At 47.1% G+C, this 25,789-nt stretch overlaps 1 protein-coding gene across 2 annotated transcripts in view; it reads left to right on the top strand.

Moving 5' to 3' along the window:
- The window catches only part of LOC129714625 (natural resistance-associated macrophage protein 2-like), a 66,225-nt gene that overhangs the window by 2,298 nt on the left and 38,138 nt on the right, over positions 1-25,789 (top strand). For both annotated transcript variants that reach the window (XM_055664319.1, XM_055664320.1), the window contains exons 2-3: positions 15,657-15,740; positions 25,402-25,541. In XM_055664319.1, coding sequence (XP_055520294.1) covers positions 15,707-15,740; positions 25,402-25,541 — 174 coding nt within the window. In that variant the 5' untranslated portion in view covers positions 15,657-15,706. The remainder of the gene's footprint in view (positions 1-15,656; positions 15,741-25,401; positions 25,542-25,789) is intronic.

The raw sequence follows: 25,789 nt of genomic DNA, 5'->3' as shown, positions 1-25,789 counted from the left end.
TGACTGCCCAGTATTTGCTTTAGATTCGTGGAGTGGTACAGCGTGAAAACAGGCCCTTGGACCCAACCTGCAACGTGCCAACCAACATGCCCCATCTACACTAGTCCCACCTGCCTGCATTTGGCCTATTTCCCTCTAAACATGTCCTATCCATGTAATTGTCTGAATGTTTCTTAAACGTTATAATACTATCTGCCTCAACAACCTCCTCTGGCAGCTCATTCCATACACCTACCAACTTTTGTGCAAAAACAAAATGCCCTTCAGGTTCCTTTTAAATCTTCTCTCGCCCTCACAAGCCTATGTACTCTGGTCCTCAATTCTCCTACTCTGGGTAAAATCCTGTGCATTTACCCAATCTATACCCCTCATCCTCCTGTGCTCCAAGGGATAAATTCCCAGCCTGCTCAACCTCTCCCTATAGGGCCTGTTCCACTTGGCGACTATCGGCATCATTGACTGACGTATCAGGTCATAGAAAAAGTTGCGGCGTGATGACGTATTGACGGACGGTGTTTCCTCAAGTGTCGCAACTTTTTTTTTGTCGCCACTGGACTTTAAAATGTTCAAAATCTTTCGGCGACCCTGATACATCATTCAATTACACTGGCAGTCGTCGAAAAAATCGACGTACTAAAGTCCTGGCAATGTCTTCAAATCTTTTCTGCACTCTTTCCAGTTTAACAACATATTTCTCATAACAGGGTATCCAAAACTGAACACAATACGCTCCGTGTGATCTCTCCAATGTCGTGTACGAGACATTTTTGTCTTACAGATCTTTTATGTTGTATTGTATTTTGTGGGGTTGGAACAGGGTGACACGTTCACAGTTTCTGCTTGGACTGGGCAACATTCAAATGTCCAATTACATGTTATATATATCCTTGCAAACAGAGCCTACATCAGAAATGAGATGTGTATACAGTGCCCTCCATAATGTTTGGGACTAAGACCCATCATTTATTTATTTGCCTCTGCACTCCACAAATTGAGATTTGTAACAGTAAAAAATCACGTGGTTAAAGTGCACATTGTCAGATTTTAATAAAGGCCAATTCTATACATTTGGGTTTCACCATGTAGAGATTACAGTAGTGTTTATACATTGTTTCCTCCCCCCCCCCCCCCCCCCCCCCCCCCCCCCCCCCCCCCCCCCCCCCCCCCCCCCCCCCCCCCCCCCCCCCCCCCCCCCCCCCCCCCCCCCCCCCCCCCCCCCATTTCAGGGCACCATAATGTTTGGGACACATGGCTTCACAGGTGTTTGCAATTGCTCAGGTATGTTTAAATGCCTCCTTAATGCAGGTATAAGAGAGCCAAACCTGAGGCTTACCAAAATCAAATGTTTAGAACATCATTAAGAAGAAAGAGAGCACTGGTGAGCTTACTAATCGCAAAGGGACTGGCAGGCCAAGGAAGCTGATGACAGAAGCATTCTCTTTATAATAAAGAAAAATCCCCAAACACCTGTCCGACAGATCTGAAACCCTCTTCAGGTGTGGATTTGTCAATGACCACTATCCGCAGAAGACTTCATGAACAGAAATACAGAGGCTGCACTGCAAGATGCAAACCACTCGTTAGCCACAAAAATAGGATGTCCAGCTTACAGTTTGCTAAGAAGTACTTAAAAGAGCAACCACCATTCTGGAAAAAGGTCTTGTGGACAGATGAGACGAAGATTAACATATCAGAGTGATGGCAAGAGCAAAGTATGGAGGAGAGAAGGAACTTCCAAAGATCCAAAGCATACCACCTCATCAGTGAAACACGGTGGTGGGAGTGTTATGGCGTGGGCATGTATGGCTACTGAAAGTAGCCATACATGCCTTCATTGATGATACAATTGCTGATGGTAGTAGCATAATGAATTCTGAAGTGTATAGACACATCCTATCTGCTCAAGTTCAAATAAATGCCTCAAAACTCATTGGCCGGCAGTTCATTCTACAGCAAGACAATGATCCCAAACAGACTGCTAAAGCAACAAAGGAGATTTTCAAAGGTAAAAATTGTCAATCCTTGAGTGGCCAAGTCATTCACCCAGTCTGAACCTAACTGAGCATGCCTTTTATATGCTGAAGAGAAAACTGAAGGGGACTAGCCCCCAAAACAAGCATAAGCTAAAGATGGCTGCAATACAGGCCTGGCAGAGCATCACCAGAGAAGACACCCAGCAACTGGTGATGCCCATGAATTGCAGACTTCAAGCAGTCATTGCATGCAAAGGACATGCAACAAAATACTAAACATGACTACTTTCATTTACATGGCATTGCTGTGTCCCAAACACTAAGGTGCCCTGAAATGGGGGGGCTACTTATAAATACTACTGTCATTTCTACATGGTGAAACCAAAATGTATAAAAATGGCAATGTGCACTTTAACCACATGTGATTTTTTTTCTATTCCAAATCTCAAATTGTGGAGTACAAAGGCAAATAAATAAATGATGGGTCTTTGTCCCAAACATTATGGAGGGCATTGTAAAATTAATACAATACAATGAACTTTATTTTTCCATTAGGAACTTTGGTTTCTGCAGCCATACAACAAAATAAACAATTTTACAAGACACACAACCAAACTCAATTCACACACACATCCATCACAGTGAATCTCCTCCTCACTGTGATGGAAGGCAAAGTCTTGTCTCTCCCCTGCTCTCCAACCTCTCCCGATGTTAAAGCCCCCGGCGGGCGATGGTAAGTCCTGTGGCCGTTATTGCCGCGCCGGCGATGTAAGGCCCCGCTCAGGGTCTTAATGTTGGAGCCCCCGGCGGGCGACGGAAAGTCCCGCGGCCGTTAAAGCCGGTGCAGAGGGGTGCAGGTCTGTCTCGTCGCGTGTACAATTTGGACGGAGAGACATGTCACTGGTAAAGAGACATGTTGTCTGACCCGCTGAGATAGTCCGGCTTTTTGTGTCCATCCTCGGTGTAAACCAGCACCTGCAGTTTCTTCCTACACAGTGCAATCTTGCAACGTGGCTCAGTTTGCATATCGGCCAATAAAAGAATATAGAAATAAATACAAGTTGGATGCTTTTGAAATGAAAATAGGAGCTGCACCTTGTGGGTGGAGTAAACAAGAGTTAACCTATCCCTTAGAGCTATGTGCTAAAAAAACATGAAGATGCTTCGATGGTTATATTCAGATCCTGAGGATTTCTGCAGCTGTGTAGTATTCTGGCAGGCTTCACTTAGTGATGAGCACAGATTTGGTCACAGGAACAGGGTCAGAATGAATTAATGAATACGGTGGCGCAGCGGTAGAGGTGGCGCAGCGGTAGAGTTGCAGCCTCACAGCGCCAGAGACCCGGCTTCCATCCTGACCACGGGTGCTGTGTGTACGGAGTTTGTACGTTCTCCCCATGACCTGCGTAGGTTTTCTCTGGGTTCTCCGGTTTCCTCCCACACTCTAAAGTAAGGTAGACAAAAATGCTGGAGAAATTCAGCGGGTGGGGCAGCATCGATGGAGCGAAGGAATAGGTGACGTTTCGGGTCGAGACCCGAAACTTCACCTATTCCTTTGCTTCATAGATGCTGCCTCACCCGCTAAGTTTCTCCAACATTTTTATCTACCTTCGATTTTTCCAGCACCTGCAGTTCTTTCTTAAACAACTATAAAGTAAGGTGGTAAGTTGTAAAATTGTACCGATTGCGTGTAATGTGCAGTATGGGGTGATTGCTGCTTAGGAAGGTCGGAATGGTGTAATGGAGTTGTGGGGGAGAGCAGGGGAGATTATAACAAGAGGCTTGATGAAGGTAACTAGAGGCTGTGGATAATGGCATCTGGTTTAGAGTTTAGAGGTACAGCATGGAAATAATTCCACAATGACCAGCGATCCCCGTTCACCATCGGCAAGCACTAGGGGTGATTTACAACTTTTACCGAAGCCAGTTACCCCTACAAACCTGTACGTGCTTGGGATGTGGGAGAAAACTGGAGCACCCGGAGAAAACACACGTGGGTCATGGGAAGAACGTACAAACTCCGTACAGACGGGACCCGTTGCCAGGGTGGAACCCGGGTCTCTGGCGCTGTGAGGCAGCGACACTACCGCTGCGCCACTGTTCCATCCCTGCCACTGTGTGGGCCCCCCCCCCCCCCCCCCCCCCCCCGGTAGGAAAGTAAGGTGAAGTGTGTGACCAAATAAGGGGGGGTGGACAGCGGACAGATGGGTACAGCGGGGGAGGGGAACTGATGGAAGGTGCTTGTGTATGGGTGAAAGGCAAATGGAGTGGGTGGGGAAGAAGCTGGATGAGAAGAATGAGGAACAAGCTCAACTTCCTGCTATGTGAGACTGGCTTGGGACAATTATTAAAAAAGGTTCATGAGTCTAACTTGGCTCTAACAGTGCCGATGTTTGCTGGCCAGTCAATAATTACTTCTTGGCCACAGCTCAAGATACTGGCTGTTATAAATTATTTACAGGTGGATTTAAAGTTGTTTCCTCCAGTTAAGCTTCATCAACCATTTGGCTTTGGGTGTTTTCTTCTTTCTCCAGATCAGCTGACTGAGCTGGATGTTAGTATAGGTGCACCAGCACATCTTTGTTCCTTAGCCGAGGACTTTACAAGCCTTGGGCGGCACGATGGCTCAGCGGTAGATTTGCTGCAGAAACCTGGGTTCGATCCTGACTTCGGGTGCTGTCTGTACGGAGTTTATACGTTCTCCCCGTGACTGCGTGGGTTTTCTCCGGGTGCTTTAGTTTCCTCCCACACTCCAAAGATGTGCAGGTTTATAGGTTAATTGGCTTTGGTAAATTGTAAATTGCCCCTCGTGTGCGGGGATTGCTGGTCGGCGCAGACTCAGCGGGCCGAAGGGCCTGTTTCTGCACTGCGTATCTAAGCTAAACAGAATGTTTAAAGCCGGACTCTGCTGTAAAACTAAGAGGCGATGCTCGTTAAAAGATCTGATAGTCCTGCTTCCCCTCTTATTAAAGCGTAACTACGACAGTTACCTTTTTATTAAAACCGTAGCAGCAGAGATTTCCTTTGTGAAAATCCACCCAGGAGTGGTTGTGCTCTTAGTAAAACCCTGACTGGAATAGTTGCCTTATTATTACTCGGCTTATTTCTTCTTTCGGGTCAACAGGCCAGCCAAAGCTCCACGTAACTGGAAATGTTCTGATGGGTATCAAGAGTCTGTCTACATGGGCAAATTACATGTCAGTTTGGAACTCCCAGTCACAAGATGGCCGCAGCTTACAAATTGAAAGTCACCATTTTAACGACATTAACATTTCCAGTATAAACACCAGGGGTTCTGAGTCCCAGGTAAATGCAGATCCGTTCTGTTTTATTTATTTCTGTGAAGGGAACATGAGCAAAGGGCCAGGGTTGTAAATGTATGACCACGTCCTAGAGCATTGCATCACACATGTTTCAGAGGCCAGGGGATGGGTGTGGAGTTAGTTATCTGCCCTTATCAGGGAGTGCGTGATACTGGAACAATGACTGGTGCACAGAAGGTTGAGAATACTTCAGTGATTCTGAGATGCAACCACCTTATCTCCTTGTCCACAGCCAGCAACGTCAGGCCTTGCAGATGTATTATTGTAGAATCCTTGTAATTTTGTTTATCTGCCTTGGCTTTGTGCTTTTTGCCCTTTTGTTTCTGGGTTCGAAAGTTGTTTTTCAAATTCCACTCTAGGACATGAGTATAAAAATAAATTTCCATTTATATGGTCCTTTTTAATATAGGAAAATATACCAAAGGATTTGGAGTTCTTAAATTGGCAAGGGCATGTTAGGATAAAATCTTGAAGGAAATTAAAATTAATTGAGTGACGAAGATTTGGGTCTTCATGCAGGCAGGTGGGGTAATGTTAGAGGACATTGTGTGTGTGTGTGTGCGCGTGTCAGTGGCAAGGTCTGGTGATAATACATGGCTCTGGGTAACTTCGATATTGCTCTTGGGGCGAACGGAATCAAGGGATATGAGGAGAAAGCAGGAACGGGATACTGATTTTGGTTGATCAGCCATGAATTGCTCGAAGGGCTGAATGGCCTACTCCTGCACCTGTTTTCTGTGTTTCCAACTGAGTCCATATTCCATTGATACGGTTGCACCTTTGCATTGACTGTTTTGGATATCAATTCTGAGCCTGAAGTCCATACCCAACGTAGACACATAATGTTGAAGTAGCTCAGCAGGTAAATACCCAACCCCTCCGTTAAACAAAGGTCACCAGATAAGCTCTGGGAATGAGGCCATTAGGTTGGATACCATGCAAAGGTGTTGAACTCTCAATGTTGGCTACCCATAGGAGATCAGGACAGTTTGACCAGCTCCTCATGTGAGACCTGTTTACTAAGGAACTGCAGATGCTGGAAAATCGAAGGTAGGCAAAAGGTGAGGCAGCCGCTTAGTTTCTCCAGCAATTAGATTCTCTGGTCTATTGGATGTTAATTCCGATAAGTACCCAAACGCACTTTTATTTTCCCTTTTCACTTGTTATAGAATATAAAACGTAGCACAGGAACAATGTCTGTGCCGAACATGATGCCAAATCCAACTCTTATCTGCCTGCACACGATCTCGCCATTCCCTGCATTTCAATACTATTGTAAAGGGCCTGTCCCACTTGCATGCGTCTGGCGTGACCATACGTGGTCACTTGAGGCGTACGGGCCGCGCGGGGCCGGTCCCACTTCCAAGCACGGAGGCGTATGGAGTTGTGCGGGGCTGGTCCCGACATCGCGTGGGGCTCCGAAAATCCCCCACTGTTCGAAAATTTTGCGCGCTGTCGGCCTGCAGCCACATTGAGGGCGTACGCAGCGTCTTGACGGCGTACGCCTAGTGCGTGGCGTTGCATGCTGACATCACCGCGTGGCGTTGCGTGATGACGTCACCGCTCGACGCCGTGCGATGTCCAAATTCAGTCAGCCCGCCTCCTGCCCAGCTGATTGGTAAGTATGGCGCAAATTACGTCACGCGCAAACTTAGCACGTATTTACCGCGAACTTTGCTAGAAACCCCGCTTCCGTTTGGTCGCGCCAAACGCATGCAATTGCAATTGCATGCAAGTGGGACAGGCCCTTAAATTTTCCAGTGACCCAGGTGAGTTCAAAGGGAGTGAGTAGGTTTCATCATCTATTGATTCAGCTTGTCAGAATGACCCAAAACATACAAGCACTCCCGTCTCTGGCTGTGAACCCATCCATGGTCCCCACCTCCGCTGTTCTTGGCTCAAACTCCGGACCCCTAGCTGCCAGTAAGAATGTTATTGTTCTGTCATCACTACATTTGACACGAAAAGCTGCAGTAACTCAGCGGCACGGGCAGCATCTCTGGAGAGAAGGAATGGTTGACGTTTCAGGTCGTCACCCTCCTTCCGACCGAGGGAAACGAGAGATATAGACGGTGATGTGGAGATCTGCAAATTGTTAGCTGTTTGTTGGGTGAGAACGAGAAGCTGGTGCGACTTGGGTGGGGGAGGGATGGAGAGAGAGGGAATGCCGGGGTTACTTGGTTAGAGAAATCACATTTATACCTCTGGGGTGTAAGTTGCCCAAGCGTAATATGAGATGCTGTTCCTCCAATTTGCGTTTAGCCTCACTCTAACAATGGAGGAGGCCGAGGACAGAGGTCCTATTGTCCCAAAGGACAATTAAACAGTCTTGACTTCCTTGATTCTTGAAGGTAGAGGGGGCCATTACCGGAATATTGGTTACAGTAAAGAAAAAGTTGGAGATTGGTTAATTTCAAATGCACTGACAGAGAAAGTAAGCACAAAATGCTGGAGTAACTCAGCGGGTGAGGCAGCATCTCTGGAGAAAAGGAATCGGCGAGGTTTCGAGTCGAGACCCTTTGTCAGATTGATGTCGGGAGGGGGAAGAACAAAGATAGAATGTAGGCAGAGACAGTAAGACTAGTGGGAGAACTGGGAAGGGGATGGAGAGAGAAAGCAAGGGCTATCTGAAGTTAGAGAAGTCAATGTTCATACCGCTGGGGTGTAAACTACCCAAGCGAAATATGAGATGCTGTTCCTCGAATTTGCGCTGGACCTCACTCTGACAATGGAGAAGGCCCAGGACAGAAAGGTCAGATTGGGAATGGGAGGGGGAATTGAAGTGTTGAGCCACCGGGAGATCAGGTAGGTTAAGACTGACTGAGCAGAGCTGTTCGGCGAAACAATTGCCGAGCCTGCGCTTGGTCTCGCCGATGTAGGCTTCTCCACATCGGCAATCACGGTGGAACAGCGGGAGAGTTGCTGCCTTACAGGGAATGCAACGCCGGAGACCTGGGTTACATGCCGACTACGTGTGCTTTCTGTATGGAGTTTGTACGTTCTCCCCGTGACTTGCGTGGGTTTTCCCTCAAGATCTTCGGTTTCATCCCACACTCCAAAGACGTACAGGTTTGTAGGTTAATTGGCTTGGTAAATGTAAAAATATTGTCCCTAGTAGGTGTAGGATAGTGTTCATGTGCGGGGATCGAAGGGCCGGTTTTCGCGCTGTGCCTCTAAACTAAAAGTAAGCAGCTTTGCTCATTTCCTCCACTTTAAATTTTCTCTAGACTAAAAACAATTCCTGTTACTTTAAATTCTACACTGTGCTCCCAATCTGACCTCACCGTCTGTGGCCTCCGACCACTGTTCCAATGAAGGTAAATACAAGTTTGAGGAGCCTGAGGAGCCTGCACTTTTAACTATGATTCATCGATGCTCTCTTTTGTTTATCGATGCTCCACGTCTCAAAGTTTGAGAGTGTTTAATTGTCAGATGCGCCAGGAACTTGTCATGTGTGCCAAGTCAATTCTTACCAGCTGCTTTAGGGGCAGATTAACCCACGACACAATCAATAAATAAATAAGCAAGCAAATGTACAATGAACAATAAGATAATATATCAATTATGCTAGGTAACCACACAATAACAGTACAAAATGAAGTGTGTAGTGCAACCTTATACAAAGGCTATTGTAGTTGGGTGCTGAGGTGGGGTCATGGTTAGTTGTTCAATAGCCCGATTTTCGATGGGGATAAAGCTGTTCTCGAACCTAGAGGTCGTGGCTCTCTGGCACCTGTCCTTTCTTCCTGATGGCAGCTGCGAGCATGGCCAGGGTGTCGTGGGTCTCTGATGACATTGTCTATCCACTCGAGGCAGTGTATCCCATAGATCCCTTTGATGGTGAGGAGGTCGGTACCCGTGGTGGGCTGGGCAATGTTCACCACTCTGCGAGCCTCCTCTGTTCACGGGCGTTCGAGTTGCCCAATCGGGCCGTGACGCAGCCAGTCGGTATGCTCTCTGTCGTACACCTACAGGAAAGTGCAATAGAGTATTGGGCGACGTGCTGAATCTTGTCAAAGGTCGGAGGAATCACCAGCATCATCTGAAAATACATAAGCTGCCATGAGCTTGAACAGCAACTAGATCTACCTTATCACATTTTCACTACCTCGGTGCACGTGACAATAAACTAGACTCGAATAATAGTCGCATCCTCTCCAGGAAGCGATTGAAGGACGGTTTCCCCCTTAAAAACAAAAAACATACTTTAAACATAACAAAAAATAAAGAAGATACCGGACTGAAGGCGGAGGCAGCCAGTAACAGTGCCACCGGATGTCCTATCTGTTCTTCATAAAATTTAGCTATCTGTTCTCGCAAAGATAACAATTTTGCTAAAACCTGTCCCTGCGATAGCCGACACACTTTACAATGATAAGGCGGCAAATCCACACTGAATGCCTCATCTATCATAACTATTCTCAAATTCTCAAACGGAAAGCCACGTGCACCGCTATCAAAAGTTGATCATACTGAAGACTAGATGGCCAGCGGACTGTCCCTGACATTTTCCCTCTCGTCAACCAGCCTCGGGCGGTGTTGGCACCAGTCAGGCAGGCAGGGAAGTTGACGTACATCCTAGAGTCCCATTAGAACTAAATCATGAGCATAACAGGTGTTAAAATAGCCCTCATGACTTACTAATGTTTTAATTGTGGCCGTCAGTCGGGAAGGATTGTTTTGTTGAATCTTCTGTTACTCTTTGGTATTTTAAATACGTTCATTTTAAGATTAAAATAAAAATAATAAAGACGAACAAAACATATTAATAAAAATAAAAGGATTTGTTCTACAAAAATTTGGATTCATTCAAAAGGCCGCACTTAAGGCCGCAGGTTCCCCACCCGTGGACCAGACTGTTCATGGGCGAGTAGAAATGTTCTCAAATTAAATTCTGGGTACATTGCAGCCAGCTCTACTATTTCTGCCATTTCCCATTCCGAAGACACTGGCTCCTTTCTTTTCCTTGGAAACTGTCTCGAACTAAACCACACCTATTTCCACCCTGCTGTCATACTTAATCCCCAAATAACCTTTGAATTCCATGTCCAAGCCATCACCAAGATTGTTTACTCCTACGCTTAATGCTACTTCATTCCATCCTGCCCGAGCTCATTTTTTGTTGACATCGTTGTGTCCATGTTTTTTGCTTGGATGATTCATGGAGATCTGAGGGGTACATCGTTCACACAAAGGCTAGTTGGTGGGAATGAGCTGGCAGAGGAGTTGGTGGAGGCAGGGACATAAGCTCCAGGAGCAGAATGAGGCCATTTGGCCCATCGAGTCTACTCCACCATTCAATCACGGCTGATCCATCTCCCCTCTCATTCTCCTGCCTTCTCCCCGTAACCCCGCACACCCTTGCATTTAGAACATTTAGAAGGCATCTGGACAGGTGTTTGCATGAATTGGGTAGAGAGGGATTTAGAGTTAATGCAGGCACGTGGGATTAGTATAGATGGGTATGACGCTCGGTGTAGATGCATTGGGACAAAGGGGCTGTCTCTATGCTGTACGACTCTATGACTCAACTTCTAAATGGTAAATCTAATCCTCTGCCAGGCGTCCTTTTATTCTGTACTCAGAAGTTCTGTCTTGGAAGCAAGCGAACAACCATCTGAATCACATGGCATCATATCGCCTTTTGTGGCCATTTTCTGATTACGTTCCATTTAGTTTCGTTTTTTTTGTTCAGTTTTAGAGATGCACTGCGCCACTGCGCCAGCCTTAAGCCCCTGTCCCACTTTCCCGAGTTACTCACAAATTCACCCAAGTTTTCCCCTTGATCCAAACTCGGAGAATGTCCGTAGGAGGCCGTAGGCGGCCGTAGATATTTCATAGAGGCTCGTAATGCCAGTCGTAGGTACGCGGGACATCAGGCAAGTCGGGACGTTTTTTCAGCATGTTGAAAAATGTGCACGAGTTTAAAAAAATAAATTAAATAAATAGCCCCGACTACCTACGGCTGGCATCTCCGAGTTTGAATTGAGGGGAAACTCGGGAGAATTTGTGAGTAACTCTGGAAAGTGGGACATGGGCTTTAGCATACTTTTTATACATTGGAGGTGCCATAAAAATGTAAATCATGCTTGGACCGGTTCTGTGGGAAGCGACGTGTACAGACTTGTGGTTTAGACTTGTTTTTCCATACAGCGGCTTCAATCATGGCAGTAAGATTAACTGCTGCCGTGTGACTCACAGGGCCACTGTCTCCCAGCGAAAGCAGTGTTGCTAGGTAAATGTAATACTGCACGCCACATGGCTTATTCATGTCCGTGGAGGTTAAGTACCTGACAGTGACATTAATTAGGGTCATGTGGTCATGCAGTAGGGAAACGGGCCCTCTAATCCTTTCCCATCCATGTACCTTTTTTAGAAGTTCAGAAGAAAGAGGGGGGGAATCTCATCGAAACGTCCAGAATAGTGAAAGGCTTGGATGTGGAGAGCATGTTTCCACTTGTGGGAGAGTCTCGGACAAGAGGGCACAGCCTCAGAATTAAATCAGAATCAGAATCAGAATCAGAATCATTCAAAATCAAAAGGACATTCTTTTAGGAAGGAGATGAGGAGGAATTTCTTTAGTCAGAGGGTGGTGAACCTGTGGAATTCATTGCCACAGGCGGCTGTGGAGGCCAAGTCAGTGGATATATTCAAGGAAGAGATAGATAGATTCTTGATTAGTATGGGTGTCAGAGGTTATGGGGAGAAGGCAGGAGAATGGGGTTAGGAGGGAGAGATGGATCAGCCACGATTAAAGGGTGGAGTAGTCTTGATGGGCTGAATGGCCCAATTCACTCCGATCTCTTATGATCTTGTGATCTACCTGAAGGTAGTTGTGGAGGAAAAAGGAGCTGTGATGACCATTTGATTGCAGGCCTGTCTGAAATACTGGATGTCTCTAAGCACCATACATGCGTGACTTTAACCTTCGAACATGGACCTTGGATGTTCACGTGCACAAGTGATAGGCGTAGAATTAGGCCATTTGGCCCATCGAGTACTCCGCCATTCAATCATGGCTGATCTCTGCCTCCGAATCCCATTCTCCTATGAACGCTTTCTGAATTTAACAGGACCCGACTGCATATTTTGGGTCAGATAATCAAGCAAGGTATGAGGGGCCTGGGTCGGATGTGGATTAGCTGTTGTTTAGTCTGGATTTGCTTTTCGCTTCATCCCTGACTTGTTGGTTTGTGCGCACACACACACACAGTAGTCCTGATTAATTCTGCTTAACAAATGTGACAACATTCACAGCTCAAGGCCATCTCCAGTTCAAATGAAAATGGGTGAAGGATTTTGTGCGGTAATAGTGTGGGTCGTGTATGGCCTGTGTTTAGATAAGGATACTGCAGGAGGAGTCGACTAGCCTCCAAATTCCCTGCCATCCATTGGTGAGCTGAGACTGGCTGGAATTATTGTGAGCCTTCCCTGTCCTTGCAGATTTGCTTTCGACAGTAAGCTATAAAGTCTGAGTTGCAAAAGACTCTAAGTAGTTTCTCTTTAAACTGCCTCAATTAAATGTGTTTATTGGAAGTTAGATGAATCTCAACCCAGAGGGTACTTGATTCAGTGGACACATCTTTCTCCAAAAAGCTGCTTTGTAAATACAGTTCTTTAAGAAGGAACTGCGGATGCTGGAAAATCGAAGGTAGACAAAAATGCTGGAGAAACTCAGCGGGTGAGGCAGCATCTGTGGAGCAAAGGAAATACTATTCCTTCGCTCCATAGATGCTGCCTCACCCGCTGAGTTTCTCCAGCATTTTTGTCTACCTTGTAAATACAGTTAGCAGCTGACCGCGGGAAGAATTTCAGCTGCATTCTGGACATGCCGTGCTATAGTCCTAATCACCGGTTTTAATTTAGTTTGGAGATAAAGCACGGAAACAGTAGTTATACAGCTACGCCACCGTACTGCCCCTTGGAAGTGTCTAGTGTTGGACATCTGCACACTGGGACAAAGGTTCTGACTCTCTACCCTATCTGTGCCTCTCATAATTCTCTATACTTCTCTCAAGTCTTACCTCAACCTGCAAACAATCCGAGTCTACCAAACCTCTCCTTGTACCTAAAACTCTCTAATCCAGGTGGCATTCTGGAAAACCTCTTCTGCACCATCTCCAAAGCCTCGGGCTGTGCTGTCGTGAGAGTTAACAACTAAGGATAATTCCGTGCCACCTTGGCATTGGTTTGGCGAGGTTTGTAGACAAGATGGTAGAGGTGGAGTTCCCTCAGTCGGTAAAATAAATGCATATTGTCTCTGCATCTCTCTTGGGCTCCACCGTAACCCACGATGTGCACATCCTTCCACCTTACTCTGCAGTATTGTACACTTGAAGTGGTGTGGGGCACAGTGGAACTTTTTGAATAGGGAGAGGCTCTGCGTGTGATCTGCGGTGACTGTTACAGAAGCTTTTCAATGAGTTGCTATCAGTAGCAAATGAGATCTCATTGCAACAGCTTGTATCTTTTGCCCTGCCCAGCCCCTTCCATGCACTTCTGAGTTGTGTGAGATAGAAACTGATCCCAAGGAATGTTGTAATTTGGCGGGCGACATGTTAAATAAATATATCTGAAACCAGGCTGAAAGATGCCTGGGGACTGTTTGTAAGATGGTGCAAAGAATACTCGACTTTAGTTTAGAGATCCAGCGCCACTGGTCCGCGCCGACCAGCGATCCCCGCGCACTAAAGGGCCTGTCCCAATTTCACGACCTCTGCTGAGTTTGCCCTCGACTCGTACTCGCAGCATGGTCGTCACGAGGTCATAGGTAGTACTCGTGGCATCAAGTAGGTCGGGGCGTTTTTCTAGCCTGATGAAAAATGTCCATGAGTTAAAAAGGTCATGAATTAGATCGTGAAAGTGGAACAGGTCCTTAACAGTATCCTGTACAAACTAGGAACGATTTACAATCTTTACCCAAGTCAATTAACCTACAAACCTGTACGTCTGTACACCAGCGATCCCCGCACACTAACACTATCCTACATACACCAGGGACAATTTTACATTTACACCAAGCCAATTGACCTACTGATCTGCACGTCTTTGGAATGTGGGAGGAAACCGGAGCACACGGAGAAAACACACGCGGGTCACGGGGAGAACGTACAAACTCCGTACGGACAGCACCCGTAGTCAGGATCGAACCCGGGTCTCTGGCGCTGCGATGCAACAACTCTACCGCTTCTCAATCATGCCGACCATTGATGTGACTATTTATTTTTCTTGCACTTGCTGCCTGAAAGGTGCTTTCTGAATTTGATGAAACTGACATCAGATTTAATTTTTTTCTCTTTGAAATCGTTCAAGCATCTATTCTACACTGTACCTTTAACAAGTAGAAATTTAAATGGAAATAAAGTCATCCCTCTGTATAACAGGAAGACAGACACAAAAAGCTGGAGTAACTCGGCGGGTCAGGCAGCATCTCTGGAGTGTGACATTATGAGTCTATGATAAGAGTGGATGTTTTCAAGGGTCGTTTAAAGGTCTTTATGTTGCTGTTCAGGAAAAAAATGAACCGTGTGAGATTTTAAAGGTGAATGAAGTAGCATATATTAGTGCTTTAGTGAAGGACTGAAATGCAAATTCTAATTGGTGGATGTGCAATGCTATGCGCTACAATAGTAGCAGCACCCCGGGTTTGCACGTTCTCCCCGTGACCATGTGGGTTTCCTCCAGGTGCTCTGGTTTCCTCCCGCATCCTAAAGACGTGCGGGTTTGTAGGCGATGTGACCTTTGTAAGTTGCCCCTAGTCTGCAATATATAGGATGAGAAGGTGAGATGACGTTTACCCACCTCCCTCCATGTGGAAAATGTTGTCCCCTGGACATCCTTAAAATATTCCCCCTCTATATTAAACGTCTGTCCTCTCGTTGTAGACTCCCCTATTTATCTACCCCTCTTTTTTCATAAACCTCTAAGGTCACTACTTGCCCTCTTAAGTTCCAGTGTGAACAATCCCAGCCGTCCAGTTTCTCCCTGTAACCAAAGCCCTCCATCAGCTTATCATATACCAAGTGTCGTTGAACCAATGTCCTGACCAGTTGCAATGTGATGTGACTTTAATGCGCTCTGTATTGACTGGGACTTGGATCCCAACATCCCTCTGCACAGGATTAGTATTTGCTGGGGCATCTTGGTGCGCAGAGACAAGTTGGGCCGAAGGGCCTGTTTCCGTGCGGTCTGACTTTGGACTGTGGCATGGCAACCTTGGAACCCTGCTGAACATTGCAGAAACATTTTTACCAGTTCAGTCGGCTTCTTCAGTTTCTGCCGAGTCAGCCTTTGCCGACCGTTATGCATTTTTGTCCTCCCTTTTTCTTAATCTTATCTTTTTTCTTTGTATCTGCTGCAGGGAACGTGGCTTATTCAGAGAACTTTGAGTGTGGACTCATTCCATTCACCATGGCCCCAGACCAGGACACCGCAGAGAACACAGGTAAAGGCAGTGCTTGTATTCTGCAAATATCCAATTCATCGTGCCAGCAGGTGATGGCGGAAGGTTATTTTTCAGTCTGGAGGCTTATACTCATATACTCATACTTTATTAGCCAAGTATGTTTTGCAATATACGAGGAATTTGATTTGCCATACAGTCATACTAATAAAAAACAACAGAACACACGAAATAGGCAACATTTCGGGTCAAAACCCTTCTATTTCCTTTGCTCATAGATGCTGCCTTACCCGCTGAGTTTCTCCAGCATTTTTGTCTGACCTCCCCACCATCGAGGGGATCTATCGCAGTCGCTGCCTCAAAAAGGCAGCCAGCATCATCAAGGACCCACACCATCCTGGCCACACACTCATCTCTCTGCTGCCATCAGGCAGAAGGTACAGGAGCCTGAAATCTGCAACATCCAGGTTCAGGAACAGCTTCTTCCCCACGGCCATCAGACTATTAAATACAACTTCAAACAAACTCTGAACTATAACAATCTATTGCACTTGTTTAGTTATGTGTGTGTGTGTCTGTATATATATATATATATATCTCCGCTGGTATATGGACACACTGATCTGTTCTGTATTAATGCCTACAATATCCTGTTGTGCTGCAGCAAAGCAAGAATTTCATTGTCCTATCTGGGACACATGACAATAAACTCTCTTGACTCTTGACACACAAAATACATATCCCTCCACTCCCTGTTATATCCCTTTGCCTATCCAAAAGACTCTTAAATCCCACTATCGTATCCGCCTCCATTGCCTCCCCTGGCATCATGTTCCAGGCATTCACCATTGTGTGTGTTTGTTTGTGTGTGGGGTGGTGGTGGGGGGGGAAGACCTTGCACTGCATATCTCCTTTTACACTTTGTCCCTCTCACGGTAACGCCATGACCCCTCTAGTGTTTGAACTCGCTGGTCACAGACCTCAAGCCTGAATATTGTCCTTCCACCACAACCCCCTGTCTTCTCTCAGTAAGCCAGTTGTGAATCAATGCATCCAAGTCGCTGTTAAACCCGTGCAGGCGCACAAATCAAAAACAAACTGCAATGTGCTGCAGTAACTCAGTGGTCACGGCAACATCTGTGGAGAGTCTGAAGAAGGGTTTCGGTCCGAAATGTCGCCTATTTCCTTCGCTCCATAGATGATGCTGCACCTGCTGAGTTTCTCCAGCATTTTTGTGTACCTTCGATCTTCCAGCATCTGCAGTTCCTTCTTGAAAACTCTGTGGAGATGCTGCCTGATTTTGTTTTTTTTTAATTAAGTGGAAGAAGAATATCCATGGTTCATTATATGCCTCTTATTTTTGTGCTGCTTCATCTACTGGTAAAAAATAATTCCTGTTTTAACCTGGTAGATGAAGTTTTGTGATGCTCCACTTGTCTTCATTGAACAAGAGTTGAATTTTGTAAGTGCCTCAGGGTACATCAGTGGCTAAGGAAATTGCCAGACCAAATTCTTAGCTGTACCTCAAGGGGAAAAACAAAATATGAGGTGTCAAAGCGAGTGATTTAAGACTTGAGAGCTAATGGGATAAGACAATTGGCATTTGGTTTTGTTCTTTTCTATTGATACATGCCCTTCGGGACACCAATTCCGCACCAACCACACGCACTCTCTCACTCTCTCACCACACACCCTGTACATCCTGTGGGAGGAAACCGAAGATCTCTGACAAAACCCATGCAGATAGAAACATAGAAACATAGAAATTAGGTGCAGGAGTAGGCCATTCGGCCCTTCGAGCCTGCACCGCCATTCAATATGATCATGGCTGATCATCCAACTCAGTATCCCGTACCTGCCCCCTTAGCCACAAGGGCCACATCTAACTCCCTCTTAAATAGCCAATGAACTGGCCTCAACTACCCTCTGTGGCAGAGAGTTCCAGAGATTCACCACTCTCTGCGTGAAAAAATCACGGGGAGAATGTACAAACTCTGCACAGACAAGCACCCATAGTCAGGATCGACGCTGGGTCTCTGACAATAGACAGTAGGTGTAGGCTATTCCGCCCTTCGAGCCAGCACGGCCATTCACAGTGATCAGGGCTGATCATCCACAATCACTACCCCATTCTGGTGCTGTAAGGGCAGTATCTCTACCACTACGCCACCGTGCCGCCAAATTCTTCGTATTATAATAACTCACTGGGATATCCCAAGGCAAATTGAATGATTTTTGAAGTTTAGCCGCCAATATAATGAAGGGAACCAATGGCCTATTTGCCTGAAATCAGTCTGAAGAAGGGTCTCGACCCGAAAGGTCACCTATTCCTTCGCTCCATAGATGCTGTCTCACCCGCTGAGTTTCACCAGCATTTTTGCCTACCTAATGACCTATTTGCGAACAGCAAGATCCTGCAAGCAGGAGTAAATGGTCTTTTTCAGCGTGGCAGGCAATATCTAGTCGGGTCAAATGACTGCGCAAGTGCGGCATGCTTTTCCAGAAAAAGTTGGCAAGGCAAAGTCATTTTAGGCAGTTCGTCCCAACTTTAAATCAGTCGAATCTGCAAGGGCAGGGGGAGAGAAATATAAAGAGATACTCACCTTGTTGGCCCCCAAATTGAGCCAGTGTTTGGGCTCCCAACTATTAACTATTTCCGAAGATACTTTGGATGAGGAAGCCACATGCCATGTTTCTGAGTGCACTGGCAACACAAACAATATAAAGAGACGTCAATGTGAGTTGGACACGTGGAGCGAGTGGGGAAATGCGTGGGTGTTGCGGAATAATGTGGATAAAAGCGAAAATACCCACTGCTGTAAAAAAAAAAGGCTGTGTTATTTGAATGGTGAAAGATTGTGAAATGTTGATATGCAAAAGGATCACGGTGTCCTTACAAAGGCCGTGACAGCCCCAGTCTACGTTGGCAAAGTTAATCTCCTACAATTACGACCTTGATGGTTCTGCAGCTGCCGGGCATATAAGCTCCATTTGGGGGCCTCCACTACACTTCCCACAAGGTGAGCATCTCTTTTTATTTCTCTCCCCTTGCCCTTGCAGATTTGACTGATTTAAAGTTGGGCCGAACTGCCTAAAATGACTTTGCCTTGCTAACTTTTTCTGGAAAAGCATGCCCCACTTGCGCAATCATTTCGAGTAAATTTTTTGCCATAGAGGGAGCAGAGCACCAGACGCACAGGACTGTCTTATGAAGAAAGACTGGATAGACTTGGTTTATTCTCTAGAATTTAGTAGAGGGGATCTTATAGAAACTTACAAAATTCTTAAGGGGTGGGACAGGCTAGATGCAGGAAGATTGTTCCCGATGTTGGGAAATTCCAGGACAAGGGGTCACAGCTTAAAGATAAGGGGGAAATCCTTTAAAACCGCGAGATGAGAAGAACTTTTTTCACACTGTGGTGAATCTCAACTCTGCCACAGAGGGTAGTTGAGGCCAGTTTTTATTGGCTATATTTAAGAGGGAGTTAGATGTGGCCCTTGTGGCTAAGGATCAGGGGTAGACAGGTACGGGATACCGAGTTGGATGATCAGCCATGATCATATTGAATGGCGGTGCAGGCTCGAAGGGCCGAATGGCCTACTCCTGCACCTAATTTCTATGTTTCTAAATCCATGTCTCTAAACCACTTTCTTCACTGTGATATCACCCCATTCTCTGCAGCTGAGCAGCTGGTTCCAAAGACAATAGACAATAGGTGCAGGAGTGGACCATTCGTGCCAGCACTGCCATTCACTGTGATCATGGCTGATCATCCACAATCAGTACCCCGGTTCCTGCCTTCTCCCCATATTACCTGACTCCGCTATCTTTAAGAGCTCTATCTAGCTCTCTCTTGAAAGCATCCAGAGAATTGGCCTCCACTGCCCTCTGAGGCAGAGAATTCCACAGATTCACAACTCTCTGGGTGGAAACGTTTTTCCACATCTCCGTTCGAAATGTTGTGGAATTGATAAGTAGGTTAATTGGCTTCTGTAAAGATAAATAGATCTTTTATTTGTCATTCAGACCTTACGGTCGGAATGAAATGTCGTTACCTGCAGCCATACATATAATAATACAATAATAAACAACAGAACAGACAGTAAACACAAATTAACATCCACCACAGTGAGTCCACCAAGCACCTCCTCACTGATGGAGGCAAAAGTCTTAGGGCTGCAGTCTCTTCCCTCCTCTTCTCCCTCTGCGCTGAGGCGATGCCCCACTGGGCAATGGTACAAACAGTCCCGCAGCTCACCGAGCTCCGCGAACTGGGCCGGTTCAAACACCGCGGCCGGGGTGGTCGAAGCTGCCGCCCTCCTGTCCAGCGGACACAGCTGTTGACGACGTCGTCCACTGACCCGCGGCCGAACCCCGGACTCAGGCCGCCGCCGCCAGAACGCCGTCTCAACCACCGGAGCACCGTCCCAGCCCCGAGCCGGGTCATCCTCACGTGAGCGTCTCAGCCCTGCGCCAGGCCGCCCTCACGGGAGCGTCACAGCCTCTCATGGGAGTGCCGATCCAACCCCGAGCTGGGCTGCCCTCACGGGAGCGAGCCCAGGGCGAGTCCTGACAGGCTCTGCCTCCGGAGCCTCGAGGTCGCCAGCTCCGCCATTAGGCCTCCGCGCAGACGGAGGCAGAGAAGGGGTATACGACAAAAAAGTCGCATTCCCCCGAAGGGAGAGACAGCAAGCCCTGGTTCCACCCCCCCCACCCACCCCCCACACACATAAACACAACCAAAAACCAAAAACTTAGCTAAACAAAACGAAAAAAACAAACACAAAAAAGTAAAAACAGACGGACTGCAGGCGATCGCAGGAGAGACTGCCTGGCCTGGGGGATTGTTTTTGCTTGAGTGAAGGAGGCTGATTGAATGGCCATTTTAGAGGTTTGGGCACAAGAGACACAGCCCGAAAACAGGCTCTTCAGTCCACTGAGTCCGCGCCAACCAGCGATCCCACTGTCTACTAGCACTGGGGACAATTTATACTTACTTTTTATCAAAGCCATTTTGCCTACAAACATGTATACGTTTTTTTGAGTGTGGGAAGAAATCGGAGCATCCAGAGAAAACCCACAGGGAGATCATACAAACTCTGTAGAGACAGCACCCATAGTCAGGATCGAACCCTGGTCTCTTACGCCGTAAGCGCAGCAACTCTACCACTTGCCATTTATAAAAGCATGAGGGACATAGATAAGGTAAATAGCCGCAGCCACAGGTTAGAGGGGAAAGGATGGACGGGCCAGGCCAAAGGGTCTGCTTCAGTGCTGTATACTGAAACGGCACTCTCCGTGTGACTCTGACTCGGAGCTGAGGCACGTTCCGGCTGCAGCGGCCACTCGACCCGACCGCGGGCCCAGTGGAACGACAGCGGCGGCTGGGACAGCGGCAGCGGCCTCGGCGCAGAGGGAGAATAAGAAGGGATGAAACAAAGACTTAAGACTTTTGCCTCCACCACAGTGCGGAGATGCCTGGTGAACTCGCTGTGGTGGATGTTAATTTGTGTTTATTGTGTGTTTTGTCATTTTTACTATATGTAGGACTGCAAGGCAACTACATTTCGTTCAGACCGCAAGGTCTGAATGACAATAAAGGCTACTTGTTGTTAATCTACAAATGGGCTGAGCCAGACGATTTGAAACCTTAAACCATTTCACCCACATTGTTTGCACATGCCTGTGATTCAGTCGTCACCCAACCACTGCCGAAAGCTCTTTTATACTCCTGTTTCTTCAGTGCGTTGTTTGCAGTCCTCCACGAACACGTATTCAAAATCCTGGCCTGCTCAGTCAGCATTGCCATCTTTGCCAAGTTGCAATTAGCTTTTTTCTATACACACGAGAGCTTTAAAATCCCATTCCTCGCATTCCTACAAAGCCTCATTTCACACAATCTTTGTAATTTGCTTTTAAGCTTTGTAACCCTCCCTGCATCCATGTGAATCTGACCATTGTATCTCAGTCTGCTCCTGGGCTCTTGTTAAGGGCCTGCCCCAGTTTCACCACCTAATTCACGACCTCTGCCGAGTTTGACCTTGACTCGTACTCACAGCATGGTCGTCACAAAGTCGTAGGTAGGTCGTGATGTTAGTCGTAGGTACTCGTGGCATCAAGTAGGTCGGGGCGTTTTTTCTAGCCTGATGAAAAATGTCCACGAGTAAAAAAGGTCGTGAATTAGGTCGTCTTCTTCTTGCGTATGGCGTGCACAGCCTAAAGTTGTAGGACACCTTGTTCTATTTGATCTTATTTGATTGTGCATGCCGGGCTGATTGCATTAGTGGAAACAGGGCGGACCACGTGATGGTTGCAATCTTCCACCTCGTGAATTAGGTCGTGAAAGTGGGACAGGCCCTTTATTTCAGTGGCTACCTTTTTGCAATTCACTGCTGTTTTTAAATGAGCGTATTCAAAACCAACGTTTTGCCTCTGGACATTTGAAGCTAACGCCATGGTTTGTTCTTTGTTCGTGCTATTTTCATTCCGTTTTCTTTCTTTTCCTGCCTGTATATATACACATGATGCATGATTCCTAAATATAGGGCGCAAACTATTACTTTGGTTTGGTCTTTCAACCACTGGCTTTTATCTAAAAATGGAGCTTGTACAGTGGGATTGTGGACCTGACTCATTTTGTGCAGCGCATCAATACCTATGAGCTCTCGAGCGGCAGAAGCTGTGACCAGCTCCTTAAAGTAATCACTCGGCCACTACCACCTAATCACTGAATTTTACTCCATGAACTTCAACACTACCTTTCTTCCATGATCCTCGAATCCCATCCCTTTCCCTGATATCTGACTGCTGGAGGAGACATTAGACAAGTTCAAGTTCAAGTGAGTTTATTGTCATGTGTCCCTGTATAGGACAATGAAATTCTTGCTTTGCTTAAGCACACAGAAAATAGTAGGCATTTACTACAAACAGATAAATGTGTCCATATACCATGATATAAATATATACACACATGAATAAATAAACTGATAAAGTGCAAATAGCAGAAAGCGGTTATTAATAATCAGAGTTTTGTCCGAGCCAGGTTTAATAGCCTGATGGCTGTGGGGAAGTAGCTATTCCTGAACCTGGTTGTTGCAGTCTTCAGGCTCCTGTACCTTCTACCTGAAGGTAGCAGGGAGATGAGTGTGTGGCCAGGATGGTGTGGGTCTTTGATGTTATTGCCAGCCTTTTTGAGGCAGCGACTGCGATAAATCCCCTCGATGGAAGGAAGGTCAGAGCCGATGATGGACTGGGCAGTGTTTACTACTTTTTGTAGTCTTTTCCTCTCCAGGGCACTCAAATTGCCGAACCAAGCCACGATGCAACCGGTCAGCATGCTCTCTCTGTGCACCTGTAGACGTTAGAGAGACTCTTCCTTGACAATCCGACTCTCCGTAATCTTCTCAGGAAGTAGAGGCGCTGATGAGCTTTTTTGATAATTGCGTTAGTGTTCTCGGACCAGGAAAGATCTTCAGAGATGTGCACGCCCAGGAATTTGAAGTTCTTGACCCTTTCAACCATCGACCCGTTGATATAAATGGGGCTGTAGGTCCCCCTCCTACTCCTTCCAAAGTCCACAATCAGTTCCTTGGTTTTGCTGGTGTTGAGGGCCAGGTTATTGCGCTGGCACCATATGGACAGTTGCTCGATCTCTCTTCTGTACTCTGACTCATCCCCATCAGTGATACGTCCCACAACAGTGGTGTCGTCAGCGAACTTGATGATGGAGTTCGCACTGTGGTTGGCTACGCAGTCATGGGTATAGAGTGAGTACAGCAGGGGGCTGAGCACACAGCCTTGAGGTGCTCCCGTGCTGATTGTTATCGAGGCTGACACATTTCCACCTATACGAACAGACTGTGGCCTGTGGATGAGGAAGTCGAGGATCCAGTTGCAGAGGGATGCGCAGAGACCCAGTTCTGTGAGTTTGGTAACCAGTTTGGAGGGGATGATTGTGTTAAATGCCGAGCTGTAATCGATGAATAACAGCCTGACATACGAGTTTTTGTTGTCCAAGTGGTCCAGTGCGGAGTGGAGGGCCAGCGAGATCGCATCCACCGTTGATCTGTTGTGGTGGTAAGCGAACTGCAGTGGGTCCAGGTTTTTGTCGAGGTAGGACAATAGGTGCAGGAGTAGGCCATTTGGCCCTTCGAGCCAGCACCGCCATTCAATGTGATCATGGCTGATCATCCACAATTAGTACCCTGTTCCTGCCTTCTCCCCATATCCCCTATGTTTAAGAGCCCTATCTAGCTCTCTCTTGAAAGTATCCAGAGAACTGACCTCCACCGCCCTCTGAGGCTGAGAATTCCACACTCACAACTCTCTGTGTGAAAAAGTGTTTCCTCGTCTGATTGAAATTTTTTGCGCCTTCCATCACAGTGAGGAATGCGGAGGAGTCGCTGTGGTGGATGTTCATGTTCAAATGCATTTTGTGTATTCTGTTGTTTTTTATTTATTATATGACTGTACGGCAAATCAAATTCCTCATACGTTGCAAAACCTACTTGGCGAATAAAGTATGATTATGATCTCCGCTGCTAGCAGTTATCCAAGCAAGTGATGAGTGTTCCATCACACTCCTGACTTGTTGCCTGCAGATGGTGGAAAGGCTGTGGGGTGTCAGGATACTCCTCCTGACTCTAGAAACCCTAGTACAGGTGCACAACCTTTTATCCGAAAGCCTTGGGACCAGACACTTGTCGGATTTCGGACATTTTCGGATTTTCCGAATGGAAGATTTTTAGCGTAGATTAGGTAGGTAGCGCGGGCGGCTTGAAAAGTCTGGAGCGGCTGCCTCCTCCTCGGAGACCGGGGAATCATTGTAAATCATTGCATAAATGTTAGTCAGTTAGTTTGGAGGGATTTTATGTGGTGGTGGTGGGGTGGGTGGGTGAAGGGGTAAACTTTAATTCTTAGTCCCCTACCTGGTCGGCGACTCCCAACATCGCGGAGCTGGGGGCTCCGTCCGGCCGCGGGCGGCGCTGGTTGGAGCTCCGACCCCCGCAACTCGACCCCTGGCTGCACGGCGCTCCAAATCCATCGCCGCCCGCAGCCCCAGCAGCGCTGGGATACCAGCGGGAAGCGAGCAATGCCTTACCGAGTCGCTGTGCGGTAAGCTCCAGGGCGCTGAGGCCGCCTTCTCCCAACGTTAGCGGAGCTGGGGCTGCGGGCGGCGCTGGATTTGGAGCGCCTCGCAGCCAGGGGTAGAGTTGCCGGGGTCGGAGCTACAACCGGCGCCGCCCGCGGCCCCACCGGCCACAGCGCTGCGGAGCTTACTGCATGGCGACCCGGTACGGCATTGACCGCTCCCTGCCTCTCCGACCAGGTAGGGGACTAAGAATTAAAGTTTACCCCTTCAATCCCCCCCCCTTCACATAAAAGTCCTCCAAACTAACATTTAAGCAATGATTTACAGATGTTTAAGTGTCTCCCCGGTCTCCGGGGAGGAGGCAGCCGCTACAGTAGTACAGACCTGGGTTGACCGTGGGTCGTTTCGGGTCAAGTTTGGCGCCAAACGCGAGCTTTGGTGTGCAGACGACATCCTGGAAAAAATGGCCGGTTTTCGGAGTTTTTCGGTTTCCGGAACACCGGATAAAAGGTTGTGCACCTGTATTTATGTGGCAGGTTCACTTTCTGATCAACAATGATCCTGTTTTGTTTTTTTTCTCATTTGCCCCTCGCGTTCATTTTCTTTTTCAGAAACACAGCTAGAACCTAACGGTGAGAATAGCGCTTACATGAGGTACAGCGCCATCACTCCTCCGGCATCTCCTGATCTATTGGAGGGGAATTCACAAAACTACTTGGATGAAAGGATCCCAATTCCAGATGATAGTTCGGTGAGCATATCCTTGGTTCCTGGAACTATTTATTAGGCCATGAATGATAGGAGCAGAATGGGGCCATTCGGCCCATCGAGTCCACTCCGCCTTTCAGTCGTGACTGATCTATCTCTCCCTCCTAACCCCATTCTCCTGCCTTCTCCCCATTACCCCTGTCACTTGTACTGATCGAGAATTATTCCCGCCATCTAGTCCAGTCCTTCCCTGTGTTCCCATGTCACCTTAATGAAGATGGACACAAAGTG

The sequence above is a fragment of the Leucoraja erinacea genome, chromosome 40, assembly GCF_028641065.1.
Source record: "Leucoraja erinacea ecotype New England chromosome 40, Leri_hhj_1, whole genome shotgun sequence".
Lineage (NCBI taxonomy): Eukaryota > Metazoa > Chordata > Chondrichthyes > Rajiformes > Rajidae > Leucoraja > Leucoraja erinaceus.
This window is presented reverse-complemented; position numbering and strand designations above follow the sequence as displayed.